The sequence below is a fragment of the Antechinus flavipes genome, chromosome 6 (assembly GCF_016432865.1).
Source record: "Antechinus flavipes isolate AdamAnt ecotype Samford, QLD, Australia chromosome 6, AdamAnt_v2, whole genome shotgun sequence".
NCBI lineage: Eukaryota > Metazoa > Chordata > Mammalia > Dasyuromorphia > Dasyuridae > Antechinus > Antechinus flavipes.
Window position 1 is genome coordinate 133,376,957 of NC_067403.1, and position 25,379 is coordinate 133,402,335.

General features: G+C 34.4%; 1 protein-coding gene across 2 annotated transcripts in view; it reads right to left on the bottom strand.

Moving 5' to 3' along the window:
- Nucleotides 1–2,402: 2,402 nt before the first annotated feature.
- The window catches only part of MCUB (mitochondrial calcium uniporter dominant negative subunit beta), an 88,006-nt gene continuing 65,029 nt past the window's right edge, over nucleotides 2,403–25,379 (bottom strand). Inside the window, exons 2-8 of one of the 2 annotated variants that reach the window (XM_051967398.1) lie at nucleotides 21,902–21,980; nucleotides 20,415–20,585; nucleotides 12,467–12,571; nucleotides 9,281–9,441; nucleotides 5,509–5,712; nucleotides 4,575–4,691; nucleotides 2,403–2,794 (exon numbers count right to left, since the gene is read on the bottom strand). In XM_051967398.1, coding sequence (XP_051823358.1) covers nucleotides 2,717–2,794; nucleotides 4,575–4,691; nucleotides 5,509–5,712; nucleotides 9,281–9,441; nucleotides 12,467–12,571; nucleotides 20,415–20,585; nucleotides 21,902–21,980 — 915 coding nt within the window. In that variant the 3' untranslated portion in view covers nucleotides 2,403–2,716. The remainder of the gene's footprint in view (nucleotides 2,795–4,574; nucleotides 4,692–5,508; nucleotides 5,713–9,280; nucleotides 9,442–12,466; nucleotides 12,572–20,414; nucleotides 20,586–21,901; nucleotides 21,981–25,379) is intronic. The other variant, XM_051967400.1, reaches the window with a different exon arrangement.

A 25,379-nucleotide genomic window follows, 5' to 3' on the forward strand; every position in this document is an offset into this window, starting at 1 on the left:
CAGATTCCTTTCATTTTTATTCCAATATAGTTGGCTATAGATTCCACCTGTGTGGAAAGAAGTTATTCATTGTCATCCATTTTCATGAGGTCTCAAAACAGTAGACTACTATATTTAGGGCAAGTTGTTCATGTTTTAGACTAGGCAACTCTTTAAAATTTCTATCCTGAATTGGTAGAAATTGTCTTATACCAATGAAATCACAAGTCTGGTCCACAAAAAATCTTATCAGTTACTATTTGGAAATTCATTTTAATAATGGGCCAGAATTTCATATTATCTTTAGGTGTATAGAATTTCTAGTTCTTCCCTCTTACATTCAATTCATATGTATCTTGTTTGTATGTAAATGTTTTCATTTTGTCTTCTCTTATTAGACTTCAGATACCTTTAGAGAGGTTTTAAAAGTTAAAATTTTTATGCCTTTGTATCCCCAATACTTAACATATTAATAAATGCTTGAATTAGCAAAATCTTACTCGTTTTGATCACTGAAGTCAAAAGAACAATTTACATCAGTTGTAATTTAAATCAGGATGCTAAAAATGCATTTGGATGTGCAGTGAATGGTCCAATTATCTGGGCAAAGATAGAAATATTAAACGCAGAACAGTGCCAGATAAAGACTAAGGCTTGAAGAGATGGTATCTTGCCTTTTGTCTAATTCCCAGCAGTGCCTCATTTAAATTCAATTTCATGTGCAAGGCAAGATATATCAAGAGATGGAGGTACCTTTTAACATCAGTTTTGATAATTCAGTTCTTTGTTGGTAATATGTTATGGCTTACCTATGCCTACTCCTGTCTCTCCTTTGCTGTTTAGGTTACTTATGCCTTTTATTCATGATTTTTCCCCCCTTGGTTGATTATCATATATAACAACATTGGAGAATATTAGTGTTTAAAACATGCATGTTTGAAGGGAAAGTTTGTTAAAAACTAATGCAATCTAAATTCTCTTACCTAATGGCTGCCTAAGGTATATATACTAATGGATTATAGGTCTTTTATTTTAAAGAAATCTTGTCTTTAGGAGAAGGCTTTAAGGCAGAGATTTTTAAGCTTTTGTGTCATGAACTTTTTGGGGAGTCTGATGTAATTCACAGATTCCTCAGAATAATGTTTTTAAATGGAATAAACAAAGTAAAAAGCAAAGCAAATCAATTATGTTGAAATGAAGAATCAAAAGAATTGTTTCTTGACCTTCACTTTTGAAGCTGAGTAGTGACATCACAGGATGATATCTTGACTTGCATGTGAATTGGCCTTCAAGTCAGGCACAAAGTCTTCAGCTTTACTCTCTCTTCTAGAGTCATCAGTCCAAGGGCAAGACAAAGGTCAGGATAATTAGTGATGGCTGATGAAGGCCAGTGGATGACCTTGGCGTCTCTGATGCCTGACCAAGCTCTAATCACCCTGTAGTGCCTTTTTCAGCTGCCTTAATGACCACTGGAACAAATTGTTTTCATCTACACATTCTGCCACACATTTGGGAGGTAGAAATCACCCTTACTCTCTGACAGGTTTGAAGCCCACCAGTTACCTTCACCTTGATTTAGCCCATCTACCAAGGCATTTTAGCAGAATGTGGCTGCCAGGCATGTTATAGCTTCTTGGAGTCACAGATGAGCATTAAACTGACAGGTGGAGCAGCTCTGAAAAGGGTTCAGCAAATCTTCACACCAGAGATGTTAGGCCTCCCTGAACACACCCCTATAACTTTATAAATGGTGAGGGCCTCCATATATACATGTGAAAAACATTGTGCTAATTCCATCAAGCCCTGAAATTGCAGACTCCTAAAGGATATTTATAATCGCACAATTTTAGCCAAATATTAACATATGAAAAGCCCAAGTGGAGGAGGGAAAGTATATATATATAGGTGGTAGTTATTGATATTTTCTTAATTGTTTTTTTTTTTCAACTGTAATTATTTTCCATCCTAGTTAATCTTGAAGTGATCCTGGGGGACTTCTTTTCTTATCTGGAAAATGAATTCTTTTCCAGGCCAGATCTTATCTGATCAAACACCTGTGTAATACCAGTTTAGTTTTTTTCAGTCATGTCCAAAGTCTTCATGACCTCATTTGGAGTTTTCTTGGCAAAAATCCTGGAGTGATTTGCCATTTCCTCCTCAAATAGAAACTGAGGCAAACAGGGTTCAATAACTTGCCTACAGTCACATGGCTAATAAATATATGAGGCTGGATTTGAACTCAGGAAGATGAGTCTTTCTGACTTCAGGCCTGGTACTCTATCCACTAAATCAGTGGTTCTCAAAATATGGTCTAGAGAATCCTGGGGATTTGGGAACCCTTTTAGAGGGCCTACAAATTCAAAAATAGTTTTTATTTCCAGTATGGTAAATATCTATAAATATAATCCAGATAAACAAAAACGTTTTGGAGAGATCCTCAATAATTTTTAATAGGATAAAGATACTTAAAACAAAAGTTTGAGAACCACTGCACTAAACCATCAAGTTGACCAGTATAATACCAGACAGACCCTTCATCATCCATTAAAACATACAAATCAAAACCTCATTATAAGATTTAGAATTCAGAATATTTGTCTTGCAAGAAAAACTTCATTAACTAAAAAATTTTATTTCTTCCTTTTTGAAAAAAAATTCAAATCTTCAACAACAGAAAATTATAAAGCATCTAGTTCACAAAACAAACTAAATAATCATCAAATAATAAAAGCAGGTATTAATTCTTCTCTTTAATTTCCTCAATTGGTAACTGCAAATGGAGAGACTGGCGCAGACGCTGCAGAGACTCTTCAGCCTAACAAAGTAAAAGACAGAGAAAGATGGAATAAAAAAATGAGAAACATCAATATCTATTGTGTGCAAGGGATATATTCATGTTCAATGGATTCTTGAGCAAACTCAAAATAGTTTTTCCCCTGTAGTGGGACAATGGCATGTCAGAATGAATACTTTGTTTCCTTGGCTGCTTTAATATATGCCCATATTATCCTGAATTCATTATTTTTATAAAGGACATCAAGAGGTTTTGCTGATTATATAGCAGAAGCCAAGGAACCTATAAACCTGCAAGCTTTTAAAGGCCTCCATTTTCCCTCTTTAATTTGTCCTCTTTTACTATCCTGAAAATAACACTTATTTGCTTATTTGACTTGAAAACTGTCATGTGGGGGGAGGAGGGAAGGGAAGGAGTTCATCATCATAGGTTTAATATTAGTTTGGAAAAGCCACAGTATGGAAAGCCTGGGTTCCTCTGACACATTCTGTGACACATTAAATGACATAGCTAGTTAATTTCTTTGTGTCCCAGGTTATGTTTTTACATTTTTAAATTAAAATAAATTCATTTGATCTATGTTAGCAGAAGAAATTGACGCGTTGGGAGCTCCCTACAACAATGAAACCATAGTTCTGGTCTAAAAAAAAATCTTATATCACATAGCAGGAAGGACAATCCCTATCTTTCTAGGATTAGGATGCATTTGTTTAAAAAAAAAAAAAAGAACTCTTCATTATTGTCTTTTTATTATAAGGTGTACATTTGCCTTGCTTAATTTTTTTGTTTCAACTCTAAATTTTAAAGAGCCAGTTTGATGAGTTTTGCAGTTCTCTGCTAGCCAACAAACATGACAGTAAAACACTTCCTCAACACCCTTTTAAGGGTGACTGAGTTAAAAGAGCTTGTCAATTCCTAATGATTTTGAGATAAAAAAAATTGCCTAGCAGGAGAGTTTGTATAAAAGCAATTAGCAGAGATCTTTCACATGTCACCTGAAAGGACCAATGACACCTGAGTTAATCCTGAACATAGGGGATTTCTTCACTTGTATTAAGCAAGCATGTGCCCATTCCTCAAACACTGAGTGCACTGGTAGTAAAGTGTGACTCAAGTCTATGTATAGTGGATTATTAATTATTCCTGAATTTGCTTATAGTAAGCACCTGTGATTTATAATATTTATTTTACTTTATTGTTAAATAGATCATTATATTGAGGATCTAGTGGTTATCATCACTGTGAGTGACTGGTTTTGTATAAATGGAGCACACCAGTCAATGGAGCTCAATATCTCTAGTAGTGAGTAAGGGGAGTATTCCTGCATAACAGTTACCCCCAGGATCCTGAAAAAGAATAAATAGAGCCATATGGTGATAGTCCTTATCTGAGAACTCAGTTCTCTCAATAAAAGGGCAAAATGGAATGAATAAACCAGCCCAAAGAGTAAATGGGTCCCCAACATCCTATGTAAGAGTTATAGAACTCTAATGCACACATGATATAAGGAAACACAAGTATATAGAGTTAATTAAATGTGAGCTATTCATATTTCTATGAAGACTAAAAATACAAATATAAAATTTAAGACAAAAACCTGGAAGAAGGTTAAATTGGTTTGGAGTTCCATTTCATAATTCAATATTCTTCTTTTTAAAATGGGGGAGAAAACACCCAACTTCATCTGGGAGGAATTTTGCAAGTGTAAAGCCAATAACTGGATGATCGTGAAGCAAGCCATCACAAATACAAATCCAGCTTTGAGAATAGAGATAACAGATAGTTAGAACTTTAAAGATACCTCTTTAAGATCCTCTTTTAACTTGTTATATTGGTCCACATCAAAATCCTTCTTCTTCAGTCTTTTGTGGAAGAAGTAGAGAAATTGTCTTTCCTTAATGAGTGCGTAAGAATAATCCTAATAAAAAAAAAAAAATCCCCATATTTTAATGTACGCCTGACTTCCAATATTTGGCTTAATAATTACAACAACCAAGAAGGAGAGAATAATCAATGATTTGTTTTGGGACATGGCATTTTTAATCTAACATGTGAAGCAGCATGGATTGATGGATAGAATGCAGGTTGGGAGCCTGGAAGATCTAGGTTCAAATTCTATCTCTGAAACTGGCTGTGTGACCCAAAGCAGATCATTTAACTTTTACACATCTGAGACAACTGTTAGAACACCTCTAGATCTAAGTCAGTCTGATTATGTTTCTAAAATGGTAGAAATTCCCTACACAATTACAATAATAACTACTAGTACCATTATCACCATTATTACTACTACGACCACCAGAACCACAATAAATAACAATAGCTATTACTGCTATTACCTATAACTATTACTACTACTACTACTACTACTACTACTACTACTACTACTACTACTACTACTGGCTGAGGATTTAAGCTTTGTAAAGTGCTTAATAAGTATTTCATTTGATTCTCACAGCAATGCTGATAAATAGGTGCTCTTGTTATCCCTATTTTGCACATAAGGAAACAGAGACATGCGGTTAATATATTTGCCCACGATCACACAGCCAGTAAATGCCTAAGGCCAGGTTTAAACCAAAGGCTTCCTAGTTCACTCTGTGTACACTTTTCCAGCTCGCTGCCTATTAAAGCATAAAAGGATAAAAAATTAACAGACCTATCATGTAAATTCAGATAATTTACATGAATAGTCTTTCTTGGCCATACATAGATTATCCTATCTAGAGACACACCTGTCGAGTGAGCAGAAAATAAGCAAAGAAGGCCATGGAGCTGCCAAAGGTGATGAAGTAAGTCACCGGTTCCATGATATCCCAGGAGTACACCCACCATGTGAGCCAGGCCAGGATTCCACCCTGAGTGGACATCAGGGCCAGTCCTATCCACAAAAGTCTGTTGGTTTTGGCCTCTGAGCCAACTGCAATTTTAGTTTTCAGCTGAGGAAAAAAACAACCACGTGATTAATCTACTTATAATTGCAACATCTACCTTTTTTTTTGACCCAGACCCATGATTGTACTTATATAGGGTTCCCATATTTTTTCCCCCACAGTCCAAGGAGTTTGTGCTAAGAATTCTTAATGACACTTTCAGAATAAATAACATTCCTAAATAAACAAATAAACAAACAAACAAATAAATAACATTCTAGGGAACTCTCGGTGTGGAAATGCCCTCTGCCAGTGCAGAGGAATATCTGTTCTCCAACTTGTATGAAGAGGAATGGCTGAAGAAGTGACAAGTGAAGTTACTTGCCTATTAGACTGTAAGCTTCTTGACAGCAGGCACTGTCTTTGGCTATTTTTTGTATCCTCAGCACTTAGCACAATGCCTGGTACTTAATACATGATCAGTGTGCATGGCTGAGACAGATAAGATTCAAGCTATTCTTGACAATGAGGATACTCCTCACCAAGGGTGTCAAACTCAAATAAAAATAGATCCCTGTGGTCAGTATATTAACTGTTAATTAGATAATATAAATATTATATATTATATAATTATATATAATAATAAATATATTATATAATAATATATATTATATATTAAATATAAATAAGATAAATAAATAGATAATTAATATTATCTATGTTGTGTTTTATTATTTTATTTAACATTTCCAGGTTAATGTTTGTTTGGTTCTGGTGAAATTCAAGAGTTTCTGAGCTTAATCATGCTACAAACCTAATATAAAGGAACACTGGGAATCTGACCTAGGATCTTATGAAAGCCCAGAATAACTATTCAGATGAAACATTTCCAAATGGATTTCATTAAAGTGTTGGCTTTAAGGAGTGATTGTACCGCCTTTTCACCTACCCCCAATCAATGCATCTTAAATAATTATTCCTAAACGAGCAGGGCCAAGAAATCATTATATACTTCAACAACAATACTATATGATGATCAATGCTGATGGACCTGGCCATATTCAGCAATGAGATGAACCAAATCAGTTCCAATGGAGCAGTAATGAACTGAACCAGCTATGCCCAGCAAAAGAACTCTGAATTACATTGAATTCCTAATCACTATATTTTTGCCTGCCTGTATTTTGTATTTCCTTCACAGGCTAATTGTACAATATTTCAAAGTCCGATTCTTTTTGTACAGTAAAATAACGGTTTGGTCAAGTATACTTATTTTGTATTTAATTTATACTTTAATATATTTAATATGTATTAGTCATCCTGCCATCTAAGGGAGGGGGTGGAGAGAAGGAGGGGAAAAATTGGAACAAAAGGTTTGGCAATTGTCAATGCTGTAAAAGTACCCATGCATATAACTTGTAAGTAAAAAGCTATTAAAAATTAAAATAAAAAAACTAATTATTCCTCTTATCTACAACTGTGAGAATATTTCTGTTACTTAAAGAGTAGATAGATAAATAGATACCTATACGAACAATGACATGATCAAGGGGTTACCAGGTCAAATGTAGTCATGTGCCCTTTTGTTCTTAGCATTACAATAAAACTAAATATTTGAGATGGTAAAGTTTATTAAATGGATAGTAAGTTCTATTGTAAAAGCTTCCCAATGTTGATACTGCCCCTCCCCCTCACCTGAAATCCTGAAATTCTGTATTTTCTCATCCAAATCTCTTGGAACCGTGCTTTGTGACTAAGATCAGGGGTCACCTCCTTTAAGAGACTTTCTCCAGTTCCTCCAGTTGTTACAATTTCCCCCACTCCCATCATTTTCTATTCATTTCATGTGTGTGTGTATTATGTATATATACATATATATGTATATATACATAATACACACACACATAAATAAAATAGATTAAATATAGAATATATATGTATATATTCTATATTTAATCTATTTTATTTATTACCATTACTAGTCTATAAGCTCCTTGAGATGGACTGTCTTGCTTTGTATCCCCAGTGAAAAGCATTTAATAACAACAACAATAATTATAATAATACTATCATAGTTAGCATTTATACACTGCTTATTATGTGCCAGGTAATTTACAAATATTTCATTTGACCTTCACAACCACCCTGGGAGATCGACGTTATTATCCTTATTTTACAGTGGAGGGGCAACTAGATGGTGCAGTGGATAAAGCACCAACTCTGGAGTCAGGAGGACCTGACTTCAAATTCATCCTTAGTCACTTAACACTTACTAGCTGTTGACTCTGAGCAAGTCCCTTAATCCCAATTTCCTCAATCCTCCCCTCTCCCCCAAAAAATACAGTGGAAAAAGTTGAGGGAAACAGGTTTAAAACTTAAGGTCACAAAGCTAGCAAGTGTCTGGCTAGATTTGAACTCTGGTCTTCCTGACTCTAGGTTTGGCACTCCCCACTGTGCCATCTGCTAGACATTTTATTAAGTATCTCCTTTTGTTTTAGGTACTGTAAAAAACAATCCCTGGTTTCAAAGAAGCAACTAGTTGGTACAGTAGTTAGAGGGCTGGACCTGTAGTCGGGAAGGCTCATCTTCCTGAGTTCAAATATGAACCTGAACAAGTCATTTAATCCTGTTTACTTCAGTTTCCTCATTTGTAAGATCAGCCAGAGAAGAAAATGGCAAACTACTCCAGTATTTTTGCTAAGAAAACTCCAAATAGAATCAGACATAAAAGGAGTGAACAATAACCTTCTCAAAGAGTTTACAATCTATGGGGGAGAGACATGTTAATATCAATGTAGAAACAAGCTACAGTATAGAATAAATAGGAAGAAATCAACAGAAAAAAGACACTAGAATTAAGAGAGTTTGGAAAAGGCTTCTTGTCAAAGATTAGCTGGTTCCTGACATGGTGCTTTTAAATGCTTACTTATGATAAAATATTATATCATATATATCATACGCAATATGTTATGTAAATATATATGATATAATATTTTAAAATCCTTATTCATAATAAAACATATCACACAATGAGTTGTATAAATATATTAAGGAAAATATTTAATATAAAATTAATGCCTATTTATAATAAAACATTACATAACATCAACATGATATATGTTATATAATTATATATTATACAAAATATGTAATATAAAATAAATGCTTATTTATAACCAATTAATTCCAACATCTAGACCTGGAAAAGAACTCAGAGGTCATTTAGTCCACTGCCCTTATTTTATAAATGAGGAAACTGAAGCACACAGAATTTAACTGATTTGCCCATGATCACATAGCTATCAAATATCAGAAACAAGGATTTGAGCCCATATCCTCCTTTGATCTTGAACCAGAATGCTTTCTATGCTTCCATAACATCAGAGAAGAATCAACTGAAGTCACTATTTTTCTCTGATAACTTTCTTCTTGTACTATTTAGTTTATCAGGAAGCCCTGGATATCCGGGTTTTAATTAGCTTTGGAAAACTTGACTCCAGCTTCTTGCATGGAGTCCATGATAAGAGAGGGCCTTCTCTATGAATCCTGATGATACTTTGAAATGATCCCTCTCATTGTCCAGAGAGGATGGCCAAGAGATGTCTGGCCCTTACTGGATGACCCATTGACTAACCTCCTCCATGGGCTGTAGCTGTTCCTTCAGCTCTTCAATTTTCTCTAGTAAACTGCGTTCTTTCTTGACCTGATGCTCCTCCACATGCAGGGCAGTAAAGAGTCTCTGTACCAAGGACTTAATGTCATCCAAGCCGGTCATGTGCTCACTATTCAGTTTTTCTGAGAAAAGACACAATAGCAATCACAATCAAGGAAGGAGCAAGTCAGACCTGATATGCTGCCAGTTCAGGCAGTCAAGTCCCATTCTGACTCTGACAAGTCCAGGCTCTTGTGAGCTTAACCTGTCCCAGTTTGTGGACATATAAAATAAGGTTATTTTGCTTATATATTTAAGGTTATTTTGCATATATATATATGTACATTTATATGTATAAAGTACATTTCTCGTTTATCTCCTCCCTTCCCCATCTCCTAAAACAAATGAAATATTTTTATTTACTTCTTAGTAAAATAATTTTTTTTCATTCAAATGTTAAATACCAAGGATACTCATCATATAAATTTTTTAATCACATATATTTAATCTTTTTAAATCAATAAGCATTTTTTTAGTTTAATTTTTCCAATGTACAAAAGTTTTCTCTTGCCCTAATTGGGGGAAAAACACTTATAAAGAATAAAGCATTTACTTTTTCTCCTTCTCATTATCCTTTCTCCCCAGCCAAACAATGGAAAACCCCCTTGTAATATTTAAGAGCCAGGTTTGGAGTCAAAAAGACTCATCTTTCTGAGTTCAAATCTAACCTCAGATATTTACTAACTTTGTGATTTCTGTGCAAGTCACATACCCCTATCCAATTTGGAAAGTCTCTAATCTTTCCTCCAATTAGATATCTATCAGGTTTTCTAATGTTATATCTTAGTTGTTTCCATTTGATCTTTTTTTTTTTTTTCCCTGAAGCAATTGGGGTTAAATGTCTTGCCCAGAGTCACAAAGCTAGGAAGTATTAAGTATATGAGGTCAGATTTTGATTTGAATTCAGGTCTTCCTGACTTCAGGGCTGGTGCTCTATCTCTATTGCATCACCTAGCTGCCCCTGATCTTATTTCTATTAATTATTTGGTCGTATTTGATTGTTTTTAATGTATAAAAGTATGTTTCCACCTCTTTTGGGGATCCAGGTCTAATCCTGGTTTAATGGGTAATTTCCATGTATTACTTAATAAATCAATATGCCTTATATTGAATTTAACATTTTTATCATGTTTAATATATATGGGATTATATACCATCTAGAGAGTAGGAGGGGAAAATTTGGAATAGGTTTTGCAAGGGTCAATGTTGAAAAATTATCCATGCATGTTTTTTAAAAAAATTTTTATTAAAGCTTTTTATTTTCAAAACATGTGTGGATAATTTTTCAACATTAACTCTTGCAAAATCTTGTGTTCCAGTTTTCCCTCCCCTCTCACCCCTCCACAAGATGGCAAGTGAGACATGATAGAAGTATATGCTAAATTCAATATATGCATAGATATTTATATAATTATCTTGCTGCAAAAGAAAAATCAGATCAAACAGGAAAAAAATGAGAAAGAAAATAAAATGTAAGCAAACAACAACAAAAAGAGTGAAAATGCTATGTTGTGAACCACACTCAGTCTCTACACTCTTCTCTCTGAGTATAGATGGCTCTCCTCATCATAACATCATTGGAAATGGTCTAATCATCTCACTGTTGAAGAGAGCCATGTCCATCAGAATTGATCATCATATAATCTTGTTGCTGTGTACAATGATCTCTTGGTTCTGCTCATTTATGTATATGTTTTTTAAAAAGCTTTAATTAAAAAATAAATTATTTAAAAAGAAATTTAAAAAATACTTTTTAAAGACTGAATCAGTTTTTCCTCAGTCATTTTATCTTTCACTTGCCACAGTATATTGTCTGGTTTACTAAACTAGATTTTTTTCTCTTATTACTGTTTTGTTGTTTTTTTTTTTTTTAATAGCATTTTATTTTTCTAAATATGCCACAAAGAGTCAGGCAAGACTGGAAAACAGCAAAAGCTCTTTCCTGGTTCTCCCGCTTGTCTAACCAACTCTTGTCTGTTTCTGCCTCTCTTTGCATCCCCAGTGCTTGGGACTCTGCCTGGCAGAGTAGACATTTAATCTTAGATGACTTGATAAAGATAGTTTTCAACCTTCACTGTTACAAAATCTTGAGTTCCAAATTTTTCTCTCTTCCTCTTCCTTCCCCACCAAGGCTTTTGTATACTTTGTGATAGAACCACTTTCCTGGGTAAAGTGGGGAAAGAGGGAGATGTATTTAGAAATAAAAGAAACATGAAGATAACAGATAACTTTTTTCCAAGCAAGTCTTTATTCAATAAAAAACTAGAATAATGAATATGTGGTGATAAAAAAGGCATTTGTGGATCAAATTAAAAATATGGATAGGGAATATTTAATTTACTTTTTGGCATCTATCACATTGCTTAATAAATGCTTGTTAAATTGAATATATCATTTTTAAGAGAAATAAAAAGAAAACTTAAATGCCTCCTCAAAATGTAAATTCATACACACATACACAAAAGAGATTTATAATTTTGATGGCTATAGTGGGATGAAGAATCCAAAGAAATGGGATGCTGTACTCCATTATAAGAGAGGTGACAACATCCATGGCCAGCAGAGATCTCAAACCTTTGAGTTGAGTCACTTGCTTGGTTGACTTAACAAATATTTAATACACAGATGCAAAACAAACATTTGGAAGCAATGTTCAAGGAGATTACTTAATGTGAAAATCAATAGAACCACACACTAAGTCCAGAAACAAACTAACAAGCTTTCAGAAAAAGGAAAGCACAGATTGTTCCAAGATGAAAGGGAAAAACCTTAGAGAAATGAGGAGTTGCAATTTAAAGAGGAGGAAGGAAATAAAAATAAGAATTCTGACCATCTCCACCCAAATGGATTACTGTTGGAAATAGCAGGTAAGAGTCAAAGTCCAGGCTTTCAAAGCTAAAGGGGAAGAGACAGGATATTGGGTTGGAGAGGGAAGACAAAGAGGAGCTAATTTTGGAAACTATTTTATATATAACTGGCTGAAAAATTCTAAAAATAAGGATTCTTCCAAGACCTCTTGATCATTTGATGAACCCAAACCACTCCTACCCCAAGCCCCTCAAATTCAAGGCAGAAATGAATATTTCTGGATACTTTTTTGATTCTTACCTTTATTAGGACACTGAACATCATATGTTATATCATTTATTATCAGTTTAAAGTCATTCATAAGCAAAATCTCCATAGGAGTTGAAGTTGGAATACTGTTCCCATCTGTAGAAAACAAAGACTTTAAAAACCAGTTCCTTGAGTGAAAACAAAATCAATTTTCCAGATAGCACATTTATTTTTACAAGTTCTCCATCAACAGGAACACACAAAGTAAAAAATGAATGTGACACTTTTAATTACCTCTTGTAATTGCTACTGAAAATGTTATTTTCCTGTCTAATCCAACACTGCTGACTTTGTCCAAACTGGATGTCTCCTCAGATGAATTTTGTGCTTAAGAAAGACAGACAAGGAGAACTAATGCAAAGGGGAGATGCATATTGTCAAAATATTTTGGAGCTCTTTCCCATAACTAAATCCCAAAAGAAGCTGAGTTTGGCATAACAATACTCCTTTGTGCCCTGGAATGATCTCATCTTCTGGCAAAGTGTTATTAAAGAATTTAGCTCTCTTTATTTCCCAGGGCTGTTCACCACGTTTCATTGACAGAGACCAGACTCCAGTTTCAGTCACAGAACTCTGGTTCTGTGTCCTGCAGGGTGGCCATGACCTCTACGATTTGAGACAATGATTGTTCCCACAGGAGCCAAGAACAACTATACTGTCCCAAGAAATGTTAACCACGAGAACTATCTAAGATCTAAGAGCGAATCCTTCTCATCTATATATGTAGCCCCAGCATCAGAAGCATTAAGGCTTCCTTTTTTTTAAGGGGGTAGGGATGATAAAAACACCATATTCTTCACTCTGAAATTATTTAAACCTTTCTTTGTGTCTACCCTGCTCTCTTTAGTTACAGCCACATATAAGTTAGAAGTTGGTTCTGATCTAGCTGACATATGACATGAAACACGATCAAATGGGTCTTCTGGTATCAGTGGGATATATTAGGCACCACTGGAGATTTATTTCTCCGAAGTCTGACTGTACCCCCTCATCTGGTGATTCTACTGCCCTTTCCTGCTCAAATCTTCTGGCTCACTCTTGACTGAATTTGGCTTTCCTTGTGAAGAATATTTCAGGGTCCCTTTTCTTGATCCAGATAACTTTGATAAGGACTGTTTTGCACATGGATTGGCATTTGTGTGCATCTTTTCTTTTATAAATGCATGTCTAGCTATGAACTGTGGTTTTTATTTTCTTCATATCTAAGTTGTATTTGCCTAAGAATTACTTTTATATTTGATTTTGTGTGCATTTGAAACTGGTTGAAATTAGTTTTTCGATTGTATATTCTGCTGTTTGTATTTGTCTTATATTTTGTCGGTGTTTGTATAATTGTCAGTGTCATGTTTGTCATATGAATTATACTTTGTTACCTTGAAAGATCTAAAATGCAGCCAGCCAGAAAAAAATTCTAAGGGCTGTAGTGAGTGAAAACACTTGGAAAGATTTCTTAACTTTACAAACTCCCACCTTAGGCTTTTCGCTGCTATCTAAACCAGGAAGAGGCAAAACAAAGAAAGAAATTACAAATCAATCTCCCTAATGAATATTGATGCAAAAATTTTAAAATATAAGCAAAGAGATTACAACAACTTATCAGCAGGATAATACATTATGATCGACTGGAATTCATACAAGAAATTCAGGACTGGTTCAATATCAGGAAAACTATTGTGTTAATAATAATAACAAAAGAAGAGAATTCGTTACAATCTCAAGAGATGCAGCACAAGCTTTTGACAAATATAGTACTCATTTCTATTAAAAGCATAGGAATAAATGGAGTTTTCCTTAAAATGATAAGCAGCATCAATTGGGAACTACACTCAAAAAGTTATCAAACTGTGCATACCCTTTGATCCAGCAGTGTTACTACTGGACTTATATTCCAAAGAGATCTTAAAGAAGGGAAAAGGACCCACATGTGCAAAAATGTTTGTGGCAGCCTTCTTTGTAGTGGCTAGAAACGAAATTGAATGGATGCACATCAGTTGGAGAATGGCTGAGTAAGTTATAGTATATGAATGTTATGGAATATTATTGTTCTATAAGAAACAACCAACAGGATGAGTTCAGAGACGCCTAGAGAGACTTACATGAACTGATGCTGAGTGAAATGAGCAGAACCATAACATACTGCAACAATTAGACTATACAATGATTAATTCTGATAGTGGCTTTCTTCAACAATGAGATGATTCAAACCAGCTCCAATTGTTCAATAATGAAGAGAATCAGCTACACCCAGAGAGAGAACTAAGGGAAATGAGTGTGGACCTCAACATAACATTTCCACTCTTTCTATTATTGTTTGCTTGCATTTTTGTTTTCCTTCTCAAGTTTTTTTTTTAAACTTTCTTTCTAGATCAGATTTTTCTTGTGCAGCAAGATAACTGTATAAATATGTAAACATGTACCGTATTTAACATATACTTTAACATATTTAACATGTATTGGATTACCTGCCATCTAGGGGAGGGTGTGAGGGGAAGGAGGGGAAAAGTTGGAATAGAAGGTTTGCAAAGGTCATTGATGAAAAATTACCCATGCATATGTTTTTGTTTATTTACAAAAAGCTATTAATTTTAAAATAGATTTGAAGTAAAAGTAAAAAAGTAAAAACCACTCCTTTAAAAGTAGACTTGGCCAAGTGGAAAAAGAGATGAAAAAGCTAATTGAATAAAGTTAATTCATTATTCATTAAAAATTAGAATTGGATAAATGTGAACAAAGGACTCAACGTGAGATCAAGAATCAGTTAAACAAAATTTTAAAAAGTGAAAAAATAGACAAAATGTAAAATACTTCACTAGAAAAACAACAGACCTGGAAAACAGATCTAGGAGAGATAATTTAAGAATTACTAGACTACCTGAGAGCCATGATTAAAAAATAAATAAATAAATAAAGCCTAGACAACATTTTAAAAGAAATCATCAAGAAAAACCGAACTGATTGTTTTTGAAGGTAAAACAATAATTGAAAGAATCCTCCTTTAAAGATTGCCTTCTGAAAGAGACCTTATAATAAAAACTTCAAGGAATATTGTATCTAATTTCCAGAATTATCAGGTCAAGAAGAAAATACTGCAAGCAGCCAGAAAGAAACAATTTATATAATCAAGGAGTCACAGTCAAGATTTTCCAGGATCTAACAGATTCCACATTAAAGGGTCAGAGGGCTTATAATATAATATTCCGGAAGATAAGGAAGCTAGGACTACAAACAAAAATCAACCACCCAGCAAAATTGAGCATTGTCTTTCAGAGGAAAAGATCAATAATACAATGAAATAGGGGATTTTAAAATACTTCTGATGAAAACACCAGAGCTGAAAAAATTTGATCTTCAATTATAAGAGAAGCATAAAAAAGTAAACAGGAAAGAAAAAAGTTATTTAAAGGTTAAGTTGTTTACATCCCTACACAGGATTGTAATTCTTGAGAGTTGTATTTTTGTTAAGGCAGTTTAGAGGGTTTTGGTTTTAAGTTGACTTTGATATAATAAAATACAAAAAGAAATTAAGGGGTGGGAAAAAGATTGTACTGGGGAAGAAAAGGGAAAGTAAAATGGAGTAAATTATACCACAGGAAGAGGCACAAAAGGCCTATTCCAGTAGAAGGAAAAAAGGAAGGAGGATGAGCATTGTTTGAACTTTTATCTCATCATAATTAGCTCAAAGAGGGAATAACAAATATCTTGTTAGGTACAAAATGATATAATGGTTGTAAAATGACTGGCACATGCTAAGCACCATATGTGAATGTAATTGTTCCATATTTGACAATTTCAAAGACCAAACAGGGAATGAAAACTTAGAAATGAAGTTGATGTCATCTGAAGCCTATTGTTTGTTATTATTATATTTTTAAATTTATGTTGTAAAATTTGAGAGACTACTGTAAAACAAAAATGCTGTTAGACAAAGCAAATTTTAATCTGGATGTTGTCACATGTGACTCAGACTTTTAAAAGGATGTGATGAAAACTATATTTGAAAACAAATATTTAATGATGTAGTTATAAATACTATTACTAGTATTTATTAGAATAGCATATTTTCACTTGAAAAATCTGACTTTTATGAAAGTGCATATGGTAGTTTAAAGATATCGCTTTAATATATTAATGATGAGTCAACTATCAAGTATTTGCTGTATGTTTGAAGCCCCAGAATATGAGTAGTTTTAATTTATAAGTAAAGGATTAATGAACCGTCATTTGTTAGAGAAACATCAGGAAAGATATCCAACCTCTAAATAGGGATTAGTGAAATTTTGCTATTTTAAAGACTGTAAATTAATTGTTGTTTTTAACTTTGATTACCAGGATAGTTATCTGACTTGACATAAAACCAGTAATAGAAAATGACATGTATGGTAGTCTGGGGACTGCTAAGAAAGATGTTTCTGTCTGGGAAAGGTTATGGGGATGATCTAGGCTTAGATAGAATCCTTCCTCCATTTCCCTACTGTGCTATTTACCTTGATGAAAATGAAATTTTTCCCACCTGCTTAATTTTAAACCTTTTTAACAATATTGTGACTACATTATTGGTACAGATATGATTCATGCCTGGAGTCAAACAAAGCTAAGAGAGTTTTTTCTCCTGTTTTGATGTAACTATGTCCTTTGTTTTCCTTTTATAGCAAAATTCTATAATCAAGAAGTTTTGTAAAATAACACTGAATCTATTAAATAATAAATTGATATTAGAACATCTAGGTAATTATAATGAGATTCAAGTATGAACATATTACAACTTTAACCTGTATTATAATATAAGAATGATCAAATTATAATATAGGAATGATATCCTCCAAAAGGGATTAGATTAGGTAATAAAACAATGCAATCCATCAAAGTAGAGTGATTTTCCTGAACCAAATGTACTCTAGGTATACTCTAGCAACTTTATTAAAAAACAAAACAAAAAGAACCTCTGAAGTTTCTCCATCATCTCTATCACCTGCAAAAGTCCAACTTATTAAATAAAGTAATGCTTAGAGAAAGGTTAGCAGAATTATTATCTACCAGCTTGATTTAATTTATTTAATCCACTTAATTAAATGACAATAGAGAACCAAGAAAATCAGCATGCAATATAGAAGGCAGACACTTCTAAGTTGAAACATTTTAGTCACCTGCCTCTCTGCTGCCTATGTTTTATTCTCAAGGATCTTAGTAAGTCAAGCCTGCACCTGCCTCCTTTTGAATTGTCTGGTTTGAACTGCCAACTTAACTGTCAATTCATGATAGGTTAAAAAAAATTCAGTACGCTCAAAATACCAATTTCAAGCACAAATTAAATATAAAGGCAGATATCTTTTCCATGTGGTCTTAAAAAAATTCTCTGATGTGCTAATCTTTTCATCTGACTTTACAAGTGACATTTAAAAACATTTCTATTTAAATGAGTTCCAAAAGTCCTTTCAAAGTGATCTCACTAAAAAAAAAAAAGGAATAATTTGAATATGATTTATGGAGTGTATTATTACATTACCTTATCTGTTAACATACTATTTGAGCTGCAAAATCTCAAGAAAGCTCTTTTAAGGGGCCAACAATACATTTTATTTCCTCTTTTGAAAATGCAAGTATAAGCTTCCAACAAAAAGGCGTTTGCTCTTTCAAATCCATAGCAAATTAAAGTGTGACCTGAAATTCCTCTCTTTCTCTTTCTCTCTCTCTCTCTCTCTCTCTCTCTCTCTCTCTCTCTCTCTCTCTCTCTTTCTCTTTTTTGCATTAAAAATTGTTAAAAAGGGATGGTTGTCTAGAAGGAAGAGAGTGATACAGAGAAAAATCTAAGAAAACTTAGAAATGATGGATCTTATAGGCAGGTCTTCCTGATTCACAAGGCAGGTCATTTTTTTTCTATTACCCACATAAAAATGATTTATTTTACAAGAGTTAACCACTAGCCCTGCCTTCTGTTATATATTTCCTGATCAAATACCCTTTTTTGTAATGTTCTTTGGTTCGGTTTTCCTGGGGGTCTCTGGAAGCAGCCTTCGTTTTAACCAGAGTAATCACTACAAGTACAGCCAGGTGTTAAAGTCCAAATTCTTTATTATCTCCTTCCTGGGGCTGGGCAGCTTTCTGGAGAGCCTTTCAGACCGGTCTTGGTTTCAATGGAGAAAAGCAGGAGGAGAGCCTGCCTGACCAAAGATGGAAATGAATTTCTGTCTCCTTGGCTCTGAGAGCTTGAGCTCCTGCCTCCAGTTCTCTTGTCTTCTCTGCCTCTGTGTCTTGGCTGAGTTTGTCTGAGCTTATATGCTCTCTTATCATAGGTGTGAATCTTGTTGAACTATATTAAGTACTAAGTACATGTACTGAACTAGAGAACTGTTAAGCACCATTGTAAAATAGATAACCTTTGTCTCAATTCCACTTAGTACCTTGTTTCAAGTTCAGAGTTGTGGCCCATAATACTTTTTAGTCAAAAATAGATTGTATTATAGTTAAAATACAGAAAAGATTAATAATAGAGTTTGCATTTTGATTCTGTGCCAAGGACTTTAATCAGTGAAATCTTATTTTATTTCTAATGATTCAAGAATTGGGTCTTAGTTTATAAATTATTGGGCAGCTCTACTGCCACACATAATTACCAAATTTTTCATTGAAATAATATGCAGGAACATAGTTAACACATATAGGACTGCTTGCCATCTAGGGGAGGGGGTGGAAGGAGGGAGGGGAAAAATCGGAACAGAAGCGAGTGCAAGGGATAATGTTGTAAAAAAAAATTACCCTGGCATGGATTCTGCCAATATAAAGTTATTATAAAATAAAATAAAATAAAATATTAAAAAAAAAAAGAAATAATATGCAGGAAATGTTTGTGGCAGCCCTGTCTGTAGTGGCTAGAAACTGGAAATTGAATGGATGCCCATCAATTGGAGAATGGCTGGGTAAATTGTGGTATATGAATGTTATAGAATATTATTGTTCTGTAAGAAATGACCAGCAGGATGAATACAGAGAGGACTGGAGAGACTTACATGAATTTGATGCTAAGTGAAATGAGCAGAACCAGGAGATCATTATACACTTTGACAACAATATTGTATGAGGATGTATTCTGATGGAAGTGGACTTCTTTGACAAAGAGACCTAACTGAGTTTCAATTGATAAATGATGAACAGAAGCAGCTACACCCAAAGAAAGAACACTGGGGAAAGAATGTGAACTATCTGCATCTTTGTTTTTCTTCCTGCGTTATTTTTACCTTCTAAATCCAATTCTCCCTGTGCAACAAGAGAACTGTTCGATTCTGCAAACATATATTGTATCTAGGATATACTGCAACATATCTAACATATATAGGACTGCTTGCCATCTAGGGGAGGGGGTGGAGGGAGGGAGGGGAAAAATCGGAACAGAAACGAGTGCAAGGGATAATGTTGTAAAAAAAATTACCCTGGCATGGATTCTGTCAATATAAAGTTATTATTAAAAAAATAAAAAATTACAAAATTACAAAAAAGGAAATAATATGCAGGTCACGTCAGCAATTAATACTTGCATCATGGTCCTTAGATGAGCTTAGGAAGGACCTTATTTCAAATTTTGCCTCTCAAGCTCTCAATGAACTGAAATTCTAATTATCTTTGGCCAATAACAATCTCCATAGGTGGTAATTTCCTCATTTCTAAAAATGAGAAAATTGAACTAGATAACTTTGTGGTCTTTTTCATGTTTAGAGCTAAGATTCTAATCGTCTCTACTGATGTTTTTTATCATGATCCCCATATGTAGGTATTACTTTGATTAAAAAACGTCAAATATAAGCATTATAATGAATGATGCAAAATGTTTGGAAAGAACCCTTTTCTTGTCCTCTGTGGAATAGCAGACAACTAGAATAAAATGGTTAGGAGGTTGGGATCAAGGAAAAGATGGGAGAGTAAGACACAAATGAAAGTGAATTAATACCTGGGGTGAAGACAGCTGCAGTTTTTATACCTCTGTCCTCATTCTGGATATCCTGGAGGAATGAACCAACGGTGGTTAACATTGGTTTGATTGTGAAACGACAGCGCTCCTGTCTCGATGGCAAAGTAAGGGTTATCAAAGGAAGACCATATCTGTAATTAATGATTACCTCTGTTAAAGAAAGAAAAAAAACCCAAATGATGATGTAGCAAAGGTTAAGATTTTTCAAAGATACTTCTTCCTTTTTGGAAAAAAGCAACAGATACTAAAATTAAGAGAAAACTATAATTCTTTTTTCTGTACTCATTTTAGAATATAAGCTTCCCTATTAGGAAATCAATTTATTTTATTTTTAAAAAGTAAGAAAAAACTGCAAAAAGAATACTAAACAAAATAAAATAAAACAAGAGAATATTGTCATGTGCCCAATAGAACATTTAGAGGATTCAAAATATAGAACAACAAATTACCAATTCAAAAAAGTATATGTTTTAGTAGAAGAAATTATATTCATGAGTATCTATCTTTTCATTACTTTCTTGTAAACTGTTCTTTCATTCTTTGCTGCTCACCATTTTTACTTTAATTTTCCCTTCCTTTCATCCCCGCCTCCAAGTAGGATATAGTTAAAAAATACTGTCCAGCACCTAAATGCTTGTTAATTGACCAAATTATATACATGTACATTGAACTCCTTCGAAGTTCAGCCTTATACTAAATTAGGTTATACTGTATGTAGTTATTCACAGTAAAAATTTTATCTCTTTTAAGAGGTACCAGTTAAAAAGCATTTATTAAGCACTTATTGTGTACATGGCACTGATGGAAGCATTCAGGATACAAAAAAAAGACAATTTCTTTCCCCTTATCCCCAGTCTCTATACTGAAGGAGCTTACCTTCTAACACCAAAAACAACATATAAACTAAGCAGATAGATGATATACACAGAAGGCACTCTGAGAAGGAAGGAATTAATAGTTGGGAACGAATCCCTAGAGTAAATGGGATTTAAGCCAAAGATTTAAAAGAAGTCAAAGAGACTAAGAGGAGGGGAGCTGAGAAGGCATCCCAGATGTGGGGAAAAGAGAGTGTCAAAGACATGACACTGCAAGCTAGCCAGTGTTACTGGAATACTTCAGAGTATGTGAAATAGTCATATATAAGGAGTCTGGCAAGGTGAGAAAGGGCCAGATTAGGAAGATATTTAATTGCTCAACAGAGTTCACACACACACACACACACACACACACACACACAGACAGACATACACATACATGTTGTGTTAGGTGTGTTAGACATAACGTGTGTGTGTGTGTGTGTGTGTGTAAATAAAAGCCCTGGAGCTAAATGGGAGCTAGGGAAGTTCACTGAAAGAGGGGTAACATAGTCAATCTGAAACGTTTTACTTAGAACTCTAAATCCTTAACTGGAACTTTATTTGGAAGTACAAAAACCAATTAATTAAAGAAGATGGTAATAGACTTACCATCAGATGGCACCAGTATGCTGTAAAAGCGTGATTGATGATGGTATTTCCTATTTCTAGTTGGCCTTACACATAGTATCTGGAAGAAAAGGGAGAAACTTGAACTGGTTACTTTTCCATAAAATCAGGAGACTCATCAGTGCTGAATTCAGAACAAGTATAGATATCAACCAATCAAAGAATATTTATTAAGTATCTGCTATGTGCCAAGGCACTATTCTAGGTATAAGAAATATAAAGACAGAAAGGAATTGGTCCCTGCCTTCAAAAAACTTATGTTCTACTAGAGGACATATATAAAAGTGGATTTTTTTCAGAGCTGGAAGAGTAAATTACTGAATATTAGAGCAATTTCCACACTAATTTCCATAACCCCACATCTTTTCCTTTCTAAGGAAGAGTCCTATACAATGCCACTCCATTCATATGATTCCTTTCTTGAGTAATCTTTATCTTTCTCCTCATCCTCTTCATAGCTAACATTAATATAGGATTTATATATATCAGGCACTGTGCTAAGAACTTTATCTCATTTGAAGCTTACAACAACCCTGGCCAGTAAGTGCTATTATTATCCCAATTTTGTAATTGAGGAAACTGAAGCAAAGAAAGGTTAAAGAGGTTACTCTGTTCCAGTGGATGGAGTACTGGGCCTGGAGTTAAGAAGATCTGAATTGAAATCTCAGAAATGATACAACGCTGGAAAAATCACAGAACCCTTGTCTGCATGTTTCTGCATATCTAACATAAAAATAATAACAGCACCTTCCTTTCAGTGTTGTTGTAAAGATTATATAAAAGTTATAATATGCTTAATCTAGTGCATGGTACATAAGCACTTTATAAATTTTAGCAATAATAATAGAGAACCTCTGAGGATCAAATGAGATAAAATTTGCAAAGCACTTCTGGGCATACAGCAAGCACTTAATAAATGCTTATTCCTTTTTTCCCTCATTATACCTTGTGTATAGTAGATGAATAAATGATCTCTTAGGGGAGGGAACTCCTTGTTAGTGAAATGTCCCCACCATTGAAGACTGCAACCACTCTATGACCTTGTAGAATCACAGATTTAAAACTGGAAGAGGTCTCATTTTAAAGATAAGGAAACCAGGACCCATGAAATGTACTATCTTAGGGAATTTAATTCATTCAATTTAATGAATTACCTAAGGTAAGCTGGTTTGGGGTAAGTGTAAGAGGTGGAATTTGGACCTACGTCCATCCCGCTACATGTGGAGGCACTGGAGCTTCTTCATAAATAGAGGTTGAATGAATGAGCATATGAATGAAAAGGCTCTACCTACAAATAAATCTTTTTCTCATCTAGTATGGGCAAGCAGCTAATTTCTCCAAGTGTCTCAATCATTCATTCGCTGGTAGTGCCATCTGTTATTTTCCTCCCACTCCACAAGTTCATAAGAACTAATTCATAAGGCAGCACGGTAGACTAGTGACAGCATTGAACCTGGAGTCAGGAAATTGGATTCAAATCCTATTGCAGATTCAGGTTATATAACTTAGGGTATGACATTTAAATGATGCTTGCCTCAGTTTCTTCATCTATCATTAAATAGATGGCCTCCACGATCCAGCCTAAATTTGTGATTCCAACTTTTGGGTCTCAGCTTCTTCATTTGCAAAATGATAGCTGAAATCAGGTTTAGAACTGGAAGCTGCAGTAATTTTTTTTTAAAAAATGAGACTGTCATTCACAATGAACAAATGTCAGATGCAAAAAACTATGGCAGGTTTTTCAAGTGTTAACAATCTTCAGAGATCCCCTCGGAGTGCTTTGCAATCACAAGAAATAAAAGGAAAATGAAAGAGAAAACTGTCCTTAGAGCAGAACTGATTCTTCATCCCAATCCCAGAGCTTTGTTCTTCAAATGCAAGTGAAAATAGGCCTCCTAGGATCCTACTTCCTGAGCATTAGATTCAGTCATCCTCAAATGCTCTTCTCTTTCTATCCAGACAAATGTCAAGGGCTAAATCAACAATTGTTCTTTTACTTTAATCATAATGAAGCCAATCTATAATTTCAAACTACTTCCCTTAGCTTTGGACAAGATAGATGGTGCAGTAAATAGAACACTGGGCCTGGAATCAAGAAGGCCATGAGTTCCAATCTGGACTCAGAGAAACTTAATAGCTGTGTGACCCTGGTCACTTAATCTTGTTTGTCTCAGTTCCTCATCTGTAAAAATGAGCTGAAACAGGAAATGGCAAACTACTTCAATATCTTTGCCAAGAAAACCCTAAATGGGGTTTACATGAAAATGACTGAGCTACAACAACTTCATTAGTATATGAATGTTATATTTGTAGAATGGGAAGGGGAGAAAAGCAGGCCTGGGGATAAGGTGTTTTTTTCAAAATGGAACTTTGACAGAGCAAAAGCTGGAATTTCAAATTTCATCAGACTTAGCACTGAATATAAAGATTCATGCTCTCTCTCTTTTCTCTCTTCTCTCTTTGGAAGAAGCCAGCAGGAAAGAAACAAAAGAAATCTGGAAGTGGTTTGGGTTAGGTAAGTCTAGTTGATTGACAGATGTATGGATGATGCCTTGTTGAATGCTAAAAACAGGGTTGCTAGACGATACTAAAGAAAAACTAGCAAAGCATAAGGAAAACTCAGGTGTTAGGGAGTTAACTCAGGGACTCTCATATGTCCTTGAACCCTTTTGTAGTCTGGTGAAACCTATGGACCCCTTCTCAGAATCACACTTTTTTATTTTAAGTCATAATTAAATGTCACACTAAATTAGAAAGTAATGAAAATAAAGATGTAATTTGTTCCCAAGTTCAGACAATCTCTAAAATCTATCCATGCAGCCTCTTATATGTGTGTAAATCTATGAATCCTATACTTTCAAGTCAGACTCAAATTTGCCTGTGTAATATCATCTAAAATTATTTAACAACCCCCAAAGTCAGATATATGCTATTTACCTTCCAAGGTCCACTTCATCCCAGAACCAAGCTGGGTTCTGTTAATACCCATAATTTAGAGATCTTTTTATCTAATTAAAGTTGCACTTACTCAAATCTGAACCAATATTATTCTGTTGGGCTCTTAAAGGAGGCAGCAAAGTGGAGTAAACAGAATATGGCATCTGAAACCAGGAAGATGGTATTTAACACCTGCCCCAGAGAGTATGATTGCAGGAAATGGTTTAACCTCCCTGCATCTCAGTTTCCTCATGTTTAAAACAAGGGGATTTGAGCTACCTATCCAGCTTGTATGTGATCCCATGAAAATGTTTTGTAAACTTGAAAACCTTAGGAAAAGTTAGGCAGCTCAATTCAGAGGAGAGAGCAATGGATTTGAAGTCAGAAAACCTGGGTTCAAATTCTGACTGTGTCATTTAATGCCTGTATTGTCTTGATCAAGTCACCGGATTTCTGTAGGCCTCAAGTCTCTTCATCTATAAAAAAGACAACAGAAGGGGACAAGTAAACTACATAAACACTA